This window comes from Poecile atricapillus, chromosome 9, assembly GCF_030490865.1.
Source record: "Poecile atricapillus isolate bPoeAtr1 chromosome 9, bPoeAtr1.hap1, whole genome shotgun sequence".
NCBI lineage: Eukaryota > Metazoa > Chordata > Aves > Passeriformes > Paridae > Poecile > Poecile atricapillus.
In genome coordinates, this window is record NC_081257.1 from 20,830,455 (window position 1) to 20,843,094 (window position 12,640).

Sequence of the window (12,640 nt, forward strand, 5' to 3'; positions counted from 1 at the left end):
TTATTAGTAAGAGCAGCTGGGACAGCTCAAAGTTAATTCAGCACTCCAGGCCACCAAGGAAGTGAATGGGAAGCAAACCCAGCACAGCACGAGTACTCTAAGCAGGCAGCAAACAGTGCTGCACACTGAACTGCCTGCCAGCAGCAGTAATGCCAGCTTGTAAAACCTGCTAAGAAGGAATTACAATAATTGGGGATTGTAGTCATGAGCTACAATAATTAGGGATTGTAGTCCTGAGCTACTGCAGCCTCACAGGACAGTCAGGGTGCAGCCTGAGAACCCCCAGCTGCCTCACCGTGTTCCAGGTGTGACTACGAGCAGCACCAAGGTTTTGGGGCTTGTCCTTGTACCTGCATGGCTCTTACCAAAGCAGAACAGCAGAAGAAAGAATAGCCTTAAATAAAAACTCTTCAATGTAGGAGGTTTTTTGTTTTGCAGGGAGTGGGGGAGAGAATTATGTGGCTTCAGCACATCTACAATGATGATATTGTTAAAAAGCTATCGTCAAAAATATAATCCTCTCACTACAGAACAGATCAAAACAGACCAAGTTAAGGGGTTTTGTGATGGGGTTGTTACATTACCTGATAAGTGAACACAACTGGCTACAGCAGAACATAAGCTAAAAACACTTGCTAATGGCAAAGCTGCTTTCAAAGCAGCACCATGAAAGCAATTTGGCTTTTCTCTGCACCACACTGAAAGCTGGAGTTTTTATCAAACCTGAAACTGCTGCAGCCTTCACTAAACCAAGGTTGCTATGGGCAGCAATGAAGGTAAAGTCAAACCCCAACCCAGCCAGAGCAGGGAACAGCTGCCCATGACCCTGTAACACACGTGGAACAACACCATGAGGGGCATTTTCCCTCACGCCTCAACTGGATGAAGTGCTTTCAACATGCTGCACAAATCAGATTAATCCCACAGAGCCAAGAGGCAGGATTCTCATCCAGAATATATTACTGCTTATGCTTTTGTTCTTTGGAATCATGGCTGCTGGATCCAGGAGGTTAACAGCTGAAAATTAGCATATTCCTCTAACATTTGAGAATGCTTTAAAGCACCAATTCATTTTTATTATGTGTTAACACATTCCCTCTTCCCCCCATCACAAATCAGAAATTTAGTAAACATTAGCAGTGCACCATTTGAAAACCTTTTAGGACAGTTTTGTTCCTGAATGCTCCTATCTGAACTCAGTATTTTCACAGTAGAGGTGCTGAGGCTACAAGAGTAACTCCAATCATTCCTCAGTTGGTAGGACAGTCCTGACTTTCAAAGGTTACAATTAAACCCTTCCTAGGAACATGAAAATGGCATGAAGGTGAAATAGGACTTCATGAGTGTGGGCAGGTTTAGATGGAATATGGAGAAGAAATTCCTCCCTTGAGGGTGGGCAGGCCCTGGCACAGGGTGCACAGAGAAGCTGTGGCTGCCCCTGGATCCCTGGGATTGTCCAAGGCCAGGCTGGAACAACCTGGGACAGTGGAAGGTGTCCCTGCCCATGGCAGGGGGTGGAATGGGACAACCTTTAAGGTCCTTTCCAGCCCAGACCATTCTATCAATCTATGAATATCAGCCCTACAAGCAGCAAAAAAGGAAATACTAAAAGACTTTAAAGCTTGGCTTGTGTCTTTCCAAGTATTTTGAGCTTTTCAAAACCACAAAACACTAAAGAAAACAAAATGCCAAGAAGAAACAGCTGCAAAAGTGGCACAATCAAGATCTGTTCTACGTACTTTGAAATGTTTCTCAAAGTTTTCCAGATTTTAGCAAATAATAACCAAATCAAATTTCTTCAGTTTGCAGATAAATGATCCATTTCACAAATTATTTTAACACACCATCAGAATGGATGTTAAAATTCTATTTACATTCACTGATAGATCATATTTGACTATAGAAGCTCAAAGATGTTTATATGTTACAAAATATTTTCCCAAATCTAACAAAAGCCTGAGGTAAAACCAATGCAATGGACTGAAACTACAATAACTGAAGTTCAGTTCTTTACTCCTTTGTGCGCTTTTGGATCTGATGTGACACAAGGCAGTAAAAATCCTCTGTATCTCACAAATCTTTTTCTTCCTCAAAGTCCTGGACTCCTTCATGCCTTTGCAGCATCAGGCCTTAACACTTCAGGGCAGCATTGCACTGTATTGATTAAACAAGGGATTCAGAAAACCTGGGGAAAAGAAAAGGGGGCCTGAACAATCACAGGCGATCTCATCACCTCCGTGACATGCTGTGAATGTAATTAATCCTACATTTATTTAGGAGAAATTCACATCCTACACATCAAGCAGCAACTCCCTGCTGGCTTCAGACTGGGTAATTACAGTGTAACAAGGACAAGGCTTCAATTGTAAGGAAGAGATGAAAAGGAAAACAGACCTATGAGGCCAACCCACCTTTCAGGGGCTGTCTCACCTGCAAACCAGGAGAAGCAAATATGACACACTCAAATACCTGATTTTAATTTAGTTAGTTCCAACGAAGACAGCAGCTTCTACAGAGACTGTAAAAATGACACCAGGAATCCTGGCTTTTACTTTAAATCAAGGAGTCCATGCTCAAACTGGCATGTTACACCTACAGTCACCAAAATTAGCAACATTACATTTGTCTCAGGGTGCAGAGCACGTATTTGTGAAGGGTAACAAAGCAAGTTGCAGATAAGAGTTCCACAGAACACAGCAAGGCAATTTAACAGCTCAGCTGTCCTAGCTCACAGCTCTCCTTCACTGCACGTGTTGAAGCTACTACAAAATACAACACAAACAATGATCTTTAGAATCTTATGCTAAGTTAAAAAGTAGAAAACCATAGATGGGATCAAACATTCTCCTGCACACCTCATACCCATAAAACTGTGAGAAGGCAACAACTGCACAACAGGCAGCTGGATGGATGAGTAACCTGCTCTTGTGAAAGTGTCCCTGCCCATGGCAAAGGGTTGGAATTGGATGATCTTTACAGTCCCTTCCAATCCAAACCATTCTGTGATTCTGAGAGCACTAAATCCTGGAAAACTGCCAGGAACACTCACAGCTTCACCACCAATTCAGGAACACAGATAATGCACATTTACAAATATTAAAGAGGTACACACTTAAAGCTAAATGTGCATGTAAATATTAGCTGAAAATACTTGAAATTGCCATGGGCTGGAGCTGTTCCCTTAATCAGGGGTGCAGAACTCCTTGTCCTGCCTGCCCTGGCCAAGGACTGGAGGAAGCTGTTCAGCCTCCCACCCATGTCATGGCCAGCAGGCACATATGTACAACAGCAGCCAAAAACCACCATGTGAATAGAGCCTGGCACAAAGGGGAACACAAAACACTGGAGAAAGACATCAGGCCACACAAAGGAACCTCAGCACAGCAAGAGACAGAGGGTAAACTATTCTGACTTCTCTAAAGGACACAGCTCCTGTGGGGTCACAGACTCCTGACAGAAGGGAGAAAACCCTCCTGCAGTAAATGCACACCTGGATTGCCCTGGTCTCAGCTGCCCATCAACCGACCAGAGGTTTCCCCAAAAATCCTCCTCCTCTCCCTCATGCCCTTCTGCTTAAAGGAAGGTGTGAAACATGGGAGAAAACCCCAGACCCAGAACACAATTCCGTTCTAATTTCACCTCGGAGAGGCTGCCATATGTATCAGAGTGCCTTGTAAAAGCTCGGACCTAAAGAACAAAAGCATGCAAACCAGGCAAATTAAATTTAATTTTATTATGGAAATGAAAGCAATAACAGAAGTGACAGCAGGGTGGATGATAAGCTCACTTAGCAGGGGGATCAAATGAAGTGATGACATGTCATTATGACCTCAGGGGTTAAAGATGCAATTTTCCATCTGGCTGCATCTGGCTTTTCAACAGAAATGTTGACACCACCTGCTGAGATTTACCACAAGCTGCCTCCATAGGTCTTTGTCAAGCTTTTGTTATCCAGGTTAACATTTACTTTTCCCTCTTTTCTGATAAGTTTGGCTGAGCAACATGCTCCCTTTCTTCAAAACCTAACAACACTTAAAGGGATTTACATGCCACTTTACACAATGGATGGAATTATTAATAGTCACCTCACAAGCAGCTTGAAGGGAAGTACTAGGAACCTAGAAAGCAGGTGAAACTGATTTAAGATAGCAAGCAGGAAGATGGAATTTTAGCTACACTTGCTATTATCTTCCATTGTCTAGCACATTTGGGAATCTACTTTTCTCTTAGTAACAGGCACCTGAATAAATCAAATTTTCTGGGAAAAAAAACTAAAAAACCAAAAACACCCAACTAAACACAAAAATCCCTATAATTCCAGACCTAGCTTGTACTCCCCATTCCCAATTGACTATTAGCCACCTGTGTGTGTTTTATTCAGCATCTTCATCATTTCCAATTCTGTATACACTGTGCTTAAAATAAATCAGCTTTTGCCAAACCAGTGACACATTCACTTATTCATCTAATTTACCCTCAGCCAAACTATGATCTCAAACTAAATTTGTAATCAGCTACTGACACACTGCTGGCTTTAAGGATTTTGTTTCCACACAGAATATTTAAAAGCTAGTACATATCAGAGGTGTTTCTCTTCATTTGGAATGGGACTGTGTGCTCTCTTTCACAGGATATGTCCATTATGGTTTTGCCTGTGCAAAACTTTCTTCCTAAACCCAGAGACTGTGCCAGAACAGGTGAGCTGAAGAGCTTATTTCCAGCTGGTTTTAAAGTGCCCAGATTTTTCACTAAAAAGAACCTGCAGTCTGTTTTAACCATTTAAACAGAGGCCCCAACCTCCACCAGGAGTTTGTTGCTTACAGGGAAAGAGGAGAAGAAAAGGAAAATCCTCCATGGATCTTGAGAGTATCCTCAGCCACAAAAAGGCAGGAGGAAATGGAGACAAAGGAAATTAATGAAGCAAATAATAGTTAAGAAACAAAACAGGGGAAGTATCCAGACTGACTGGTGATGGAAATAACTACAACACTGAAAGACCATCACAATAACATCTCTAAATACCTTCCCCTCCCAAAACTCTTCCACCACAACAGCAATTATAGAATCTCAGAATGGTTTGAGTGGGAAGGGACCTTGAAGTTCACCTCCCATCCCCTGCCATGGGCAGGAACACCTTCCACTATCCCAGGGTGCTCCAGACTGCCCTTGGACACTTCCAGGGAACCAGGCACAGCCACAGCTTCTCTGGGCACCTGTGCCAGGGCTTCAGAGGAAATTACCAGAGGGATGTCACAACCTTCTTCCCCTGGAAGACGCACCATCCTCCCCTCCAGGTGCCACACCCTGGGGAGCTGGGACCCCTTGCCTCAAACAGACAAACCACCAACCTGTCAAGCAATGTCCTGAATGACAAGTGATCTTAGCTGTTCCCTTCAACATAAAGGAACAAAACCAAGTGTTCCCATTCCCTTTGCACTTGCTGAACTTCAAACACTGCTGAACTGCACAGCAATGACTGCAGCATATGCTTAAATGCTGTCCTGATTCAGGCCTAAAAATAGGACTGGGTTCTGCAGCTCCTCTCTCTCTTGCTCTCCTAATGACAGACAGCCATTGTGCCATGTCACTCTGACAATAAGATAGCTTAATTGCCCTCTTTCCAGCAGCTGTCAGTTCTGCTTAACTGGGACATAATGTGAGAGTCTGGGAGGAAATGTGTTAATCTATTAGTCACTTATAGCTACTGTGCATTTTCCTGGGCTGGATTTAAAGAAAACTGGGTTTTATGACTGACTTGCCAGACATTATATTCATTGATATGGGCAGCAGAGGTATTGCTGCTTAATGACTCATTTCTTTGTGAAAGACCCATGAAATAACTTTCTCCTTTATTTACTGCACTTTTTCTACTCAACTTCAACCTGAATTTCCCCACACTTGGTGTATTTCCCACACATTTAAGGTGTGGTTGAAAAAGGCCTCCTCAAAGATGAGGGTGTAAAATGAACTGGCTGTTTCAGGAATTAAGCAAGACTGATGAATCAAAATGTTTGGAAACACCTGTAATTGATTTAAAGTACTTTATATATTGTTACCTATAGGAACAGAGTCACTGAAAGCACACAGAGATTAAAAATCAACATCTACAGATCATCATGAACAGCTATGAACTGAGGGTCTTTAATTCTCCAAGAAGTACTGCTAAGGTCACACCTAAACACAACAGCCTGTGCAGGCTGCCTCAATTCTCTGTCTCATTCCCCCTTCTGATCACAATTATTATCAAATTCTCTCTATGTCCCCTTCACTGTCTTGTGCACCTCAGATATTTTATCCTCCACAGTCTCTTGTTAAATACAAAGACTATTTTAGCCCCTGGTTTAGGACTCTGCATTGCTGTATTAACAAACAAAACAATGACATTTTTTGTGTGTGTATTAGTCATCCCTGCTCCAACTCACACCTTTTGTGGGCTTTCAGAGAAGGCTGTGAAGATATGAAAGGGAAGGAAAAATAGTACAAAAGCTGTACAAAAAACAGAATAAATCTGACAAGAACAATATAAAGCTTAGTAAGATTTGAACATGCAGCTTGCTTTAATCATTTAATCCACTTCCCACTGTTTTCCTACAGATACTTTTGGTTTTAAGCCATTAAAACATGCTGGTATTCCAACCAGTCTGGCTGCAAACTACCCAAAACTCTGGAAATACGCCATGCTGACTCCATTAAAAGGGCACAGGTGAGACACAGAAGTGCAGGGGTTTTGTCTGGAGGTGGCAGAGTCTTTCCTCTCAAGTAGTGGAAGCCAAAGCTTCCCACAGTGCCAGGGAGAGCTGCAGGAGCACAGAGCACATGGGGATTTGTGACACTTGTTCTGGTGTTAATAATCAATTGGTGCAACTGCTACAGCCCATAAATCAGTGTTCCATGCAGCTGGGAATGCTTTGCATGTGCTGTCAGTTTTGAACTGGAAGCTCCTTCCAGCCTTTAGCCTGAAGTTACATAAGTGCTATGTAAACATTTCTCTTCCTAAGAAAGATCACAATAAAATCAGAATTCCCCAGAAGCTGTTTTTTTCCCCAAAAACACCTACTAATATATTAATGAAAATCCACACTTCCATTTAAAATCCAATTCTGCCCTCCCTTCTCCAATGGTGTCACTGCATTTTAATACAGTCTTGCTGAATGTCTTTGCTTCTGTATCAAGAATTGCTGGACAAAGTTGCTAAATGAAAAAACTGATCATATTCCCACATATAGGAGACAGAGTTTATTTTACTGATATTTGTTCATAGATGAAACATCTCCCACATCAGCAGCTACTGAAGAACTTACTTGACTTTCTGGATCCAGATGCAATAGTCTGTAATGAAGAGATCATTAAGGATGTAAGCAGGGTCACTCTCCATAAAAATCTTGTGAATGTCCAGCAGACACTTCAAAACTGCAGCTTTCCCTGGAAACAGATTTTTGTTTTTGTGATTCACAAGAAATCCTAACAGATCACCTTTATCATCTCACACCTGAGGGTTTAATAACCACAGTATCTACGACCACCCTGGAAACTGGGGTTGATTCCCAGGCTGGGAACAGCAGCACTGTGTCCTTCAGCATCCACTTCCCTGGGGATGGGGAGCCTCTGGATTCAGCAGGAATCTCTGCAAGACCAAAGCCTGCAGGCCCAGCCATGCGTGTAATTCTCCACAGCTGAAGCAGCCCCTTCCCCTTCCCCCAGCTCCTCCAGTGCTCTGAGCTCTGCTGGCCCAATCTTTGGCACAGACAAGCAGGGCACTGTATTTAAAAAGAAACAAACTAAGCTGAAAAGTAGCTCACAAATAACAAGAAGCTATGCCCCATCATCTCTCCTAAGAGCAGCATTTTTCCCTTTATGCCTACACAAATACCAGTGCTGGGAAATAATAAGGTTGGAAATGCACAGCTCACAGCAGGGCCAAGCACATGGAATTGTGTGAGGCAATGTAATGATTACCTAACAGCAGACCAGGGCCTGGAATTAGGGAGAACTTTCCCTATTTCTGCTAGTCACAGAATAGCTTGGCAAAATGGAAGAAAAAAAACCTCACTTCAGGTTCAGGAAGGAGCCATTTGACACACAGTCAATAAATACAGCAAAAGATTAAAAATGTGCTCTCACTCCATAACCAGAAAACTTCCTGTTGTCAGTTTGACTTTTCCTTCATATGCAACATTCCAATTAGCTGGAATCTCCCCCCTTAGTTTTCTGATGACAGTTGCTAAAGGGTTAAGTGCTGGAACACTTAAAAAAAATTATTTTCACCGTTTAATGGTGGGGAAAAAAAACCCACATTCAAATGAAAACAGCCACCACTGCAAATGGAATCTAATAACCCTCTCCCAAGAGGCTGGCTCCTCCTAGGCTATGAAACCTGAACAGGGATGAAATTACATTTTACAGATTTAGAGGAGAAGGGAAAAAAAAAAAAAAAAAAAGAAACAAAAAAGATCAGAACTCCCCCTGCTGTTCAAGCACAAAATTTGTTTGCGTATTTGTAAGTAATTCCATGCTGAAGAAACACAGCCGGAGAATGAAATTTAAGGGTGAGGAAGATGGCAATAAGGAGGAGGAATGGGGAGAGGAAAAAACCATGGCAAACAGAACAAAAAATCCCCACTGGTTTTGGAAACCAAGTCAGCAAAGAAAACCTAAAACCCCCAATATAACTAATAACTTTTAAATTGTATCCCCATCAATTCTTGTCAAACATCACTATTTTGACTAAAAAGAAGTGTGCTCTTTTACAAAGAAATGATGTGTGGAATTAAAATTTTGCTGATTTTTTCAGGTTCCAGCTGTCAAGCTGTCAGCCCAAGCCATTTCCAACATCTGCCAAGTAACAATGTACATCAGTAAACGTTACACTAATTTGAAACTAAAAATGTCTTTCTTCATAAATTAAAAGTTTTGGATTATAGTACCTTAATGGGTCTCTAATGAGAGGCAGCAAGTCTTGCCAGACTTGAAACAGGGAATCCTGCATCATGCAAACTATCAAATGTCTGCTTTTAGAACATGGGCCCATGGGATTTTACATTTTTGCACAGCTACAGCTCTGCATTATACTGATCAAGAAATAAACTGGTTTTTATGTGCAGATGCTACTTCTTGCATATTCAAAAAAGCCCGCTAGTTGTGTTTAAAAGTAGCAATAAAAAAGCTTCCAATGTGTATAACAGGGAAGTCAGAGAATGTGTCCTGCAGATCACTGGATCCTTCTGGAGTGCCTTGCTGAGAGCTGCCAGACAACAGCTTGAAACCTGAATTCTGCAGATTCAGAAATCCACTCCTCTTTCCACTACAGTCCATAGACTACTCCAAAATGAGGATAAAATTTGACCCCAGCTCTGTATGTGCTGTTTGATATGATAATCTGATTTTATAACATCATGAAATTCTACCAACTTTGATCCTGTGTATTTGGAAGGAAAGTTTAAGTCATATCTCTATTTTACATTCTTTTTCCCCTGCAGACTTCTATGTTTTTCCACATTTTCAAGGAGGAGCATTCACCTGAAGATAAACTGAACTTGGCTGTTACTCTCTTTTTGAATAGTATGCTGAGACACAAGAAAATAATGATATAAACTTTTAAACTGAAACATCCTGGTAATAACTTACCCACTCAGGCAATATCTCTTTGGATCACAATGTTCACTGCAACACCATTTTCCATCGTGATATTAAAAGAAAAGCAAATTTCTTACCTCATGTACTGTCCTCCTCAGAAAAAACTCCATAGGCTGTCAGCACTGCATCACTGCAGTTTTGTTATCAGAATTTTCTTTTTCACACTTAGGAACAGCAACATAAGGCAGTGGAGATAAGTGAGGAGGGACAGCATCCATCTTCCCCTTAAAACTTCACTCCCTGACTGTTATAATGTCAATGGGATTTTCAATCAGCAATGGTTTTTGGCAGAAGTAAAGATTAATATTGCCATTTGTGTGGGATTTTAATCCTGCAACTCACAAGCATTTAAAATAAACCACTGAAGCACTGCTTTCTCACTGATCCTTCTGTCCAAATAATAAATCTAATGCTTTTCTCAAGGAGGTAACTCATGCTAAATAGGAAAGCTGCAGGTAACTTTAGCAAACCAAGGTATAAAGATGGTTGTGTACAACTTCCAGGCCCTAAACACTCACCCAGCTGCAGAATCATGACTGTGTCATTGAAGGCACGTGTCACCAGCTCAAAATGCCTGTACAGGGGATAGCACAGCACTCTTCTTCCAAAAGATACCAGGACATCATGGATGCTGGAGAAACTCTGTGTGCATCAGTGAAAAATCTGAATTAGTCTGTGTGCTTATTTGTTTTCCTTTAAGGAAAAAAAGCCACAGAATGGGAGGACAAAAAAAAAAAAAACCAACACATTTTAATTTATTATGTCTCTAAAATCTGTATTTAAATAGATACGGAAATGTACGTGTTAAATAGAAACAAGACACTGCACATTGAGTTTGCATGGCAAGGTAACAGCAGTCCTGTGCATTTTAGTGGTTTGGGATTAAAAAAAGAATGTAGAGAACATGGGAATAAAACATCTCACTCGAGACTTTGCCATCCTTTAGATTAAAACAATAAATTACATCTGTCCCACATTATTATATATATTAAGGAGAAGCTATAAAAAGCCTTTTAAGAATAAAGAAAAATTAAATCCATATGATATTAACCAAATACATGTGTACATGTAAGATCTTTAAAAATGATACACGACTCTGCTTTTCATGAAAATTCTAGATATTCAAGACAGGGATAAATATACCTGCCTGGGGAGAACAGTTCATTGTCCTCCTTCATGAGTGAGGAACACCTCTAATTTACCCAGGCCAGAGGCATTAAGGAGTTATTAAAGACTTTCTTAAGAGTGATTTCCCTTCCAGCTTTCACTTTTCAAGACAAAATGCTCCATTTATTAATTAATAAATTAAAAAAAATACCTACTTCATCTTGAACTCTCAATCTATTAAAATTAATAAAAGCACTTTGCTGACAGCCAACACTTCTTTGCATGCTGTGCAAAGACCACTTCAACCCATTGTTCATTTTAATGGATCACCAGTGAGCATTTAAATCATTTATGGTTTGTGATTTAATATTTAGAGGCTAAGGTGTGTACATGTCATGGCCAGCAAAATGGCAGTCAGCTCCAACAAACCAAAGCTGAGGCAATTTTTTTTATTTTACAGAATGATGAAAATTCCCAGGCCTAATGATTTATCTAACAGAGATAGTTATTAACAGCTTGGTGCCAGGATTTTGAGTTTTCCAGGTGTGAAATACACTGCCCCAAGAACTCTATCATAGGATAAGCATTTGCAGCAAACTCCTTCACTATGATAGATCATGGATCTGGAAAAAAAATACATTGTGAATTAAGGCAATCAGGGCATTTTTATTTGCCCTTTGCAACCTGCTACTGCAGAACTCAAAAGAAAACCTGTTATCACAGGACAAGTTATGACTGAATGCAACATTCTCCACTACTGGAAAAGTTTGAAGGAGTGGACCCACAAATCCTGTCCAATTTCAGTTTTGATCCTGCAAAGTGAGACTTGGCTCAGTCATTTCAGGACTGAGCTGGGACAGGCCTTTCCACCTTCCTGCATTTTAGGAATTAACGGATTTCAGGCCGGGTCAAGTCCTTCCCACCTCCAGCTCTGTAACAATTTCTCTGCAAAGGCCTGGGTGCTTTCAGTGAACAATCTGAATGTGGAGAGAATGGAATTCAGGGTTTCCTCTGGTCTCAGCTGGTTCAAAGGGTGAGCAGCAGCTAAAACAGGGACATGGCACATGGATGTGGATTAATGATGAACATGGTGATTCTGCTGGTAATGGTTGGACCTGAGGATCTTAAAAGTCTTTTCCAGCCTTTATTATTCCAAGAGTAAGGCTGAAAAGAAGGGAGCAGGTAAAGCAACATGTGCTCACTAACTTCTGGAGCCCCAAATCAATTCCTGGTACCACTAAAAACAGAAAATACAATTAATTAATCTCCAATACTGAAAGAGCAAATGTGGCACAGAAACAAAACACCAAACCTCCCCCCCCAAGTAATCCAGCAAAAACATAACACAAAACTTTATTTTTACCTTACCTCCAGCCAGCACAACGTTGCACTCAGCTTCCTGATGTTCCAAGATGATTCAACCTGATTTTAAGAGAAGACAGTAAAACAAGTATTATCTAATCCAACACTGCTGGTTAAGATAACATTCTGGCAGCAATTTAAGAACCTTTGTGAATAACAAGCAGTAATTACATTATGTGCATCGAAGTGGCCACAGGACAGCATTAAAAATTATATTGCAATGCAGATGTTGAATTTCTGAGTTGGTTTCCATAGTAGGATGATCCAGCCCATGCACAAAATCTTTAAAATGTAACAGCAATACACAGAGAAATGGTGTTTTAGTGGAATTCTGTCCCTTTGCACAAAGCAGTAGAAACTTGAATCAACAAAAGCCAGGCTCAAATGCCTTGTTTCATGAAATCAGCTCAAGACTTTTGGCTTGCAGAGAGGGTCCTGAAGCCAGCAGTGTATGTAAAATATCATTATTCTTAATATGTGACAGATTCATAGTATTTGAGTGGAAGTGAGGTCCAGCAGGATGATTGGGGCAAAAAGC

The 12,640-nt window shown here is 40.9% G+C and overlaps 1 protein-coding gene across 2 annotated transcripts in view; it reads right to left on the reverse strand.

The window, feature by feature from the left end:
• Window positions 1–12,640, reverse strand: part of SHQ1 (SHQ1, H/ACA ribonucleoprotein assembly factor) — a 38,478-nt gene that overhangs the window by 12,396 nt on the left and 13,442 nt on the right. For both annotated transcript variants that reach the window (XM_058845361.1, XM_058845359.1), the window contains exons 9-11: window positions 12,109–12,162; window positions 10,152–10,275; window positions 7,302–7,422 (exon numbers count right to left, since the gene is read on the reverse strand). In XM_058845361.1, coding sequence (XP_058701344.1) covers window positions 7,302–7,422; window positions 10,152–10,275; window positions 12,109–12,162 — 299 coding nt within the window. The remainder of the gene's footprint in view (window positions 1–7,301; window positions 7,423–10,151; window positions 10,276–12,108; window positions 12,163–12,640) is intronic.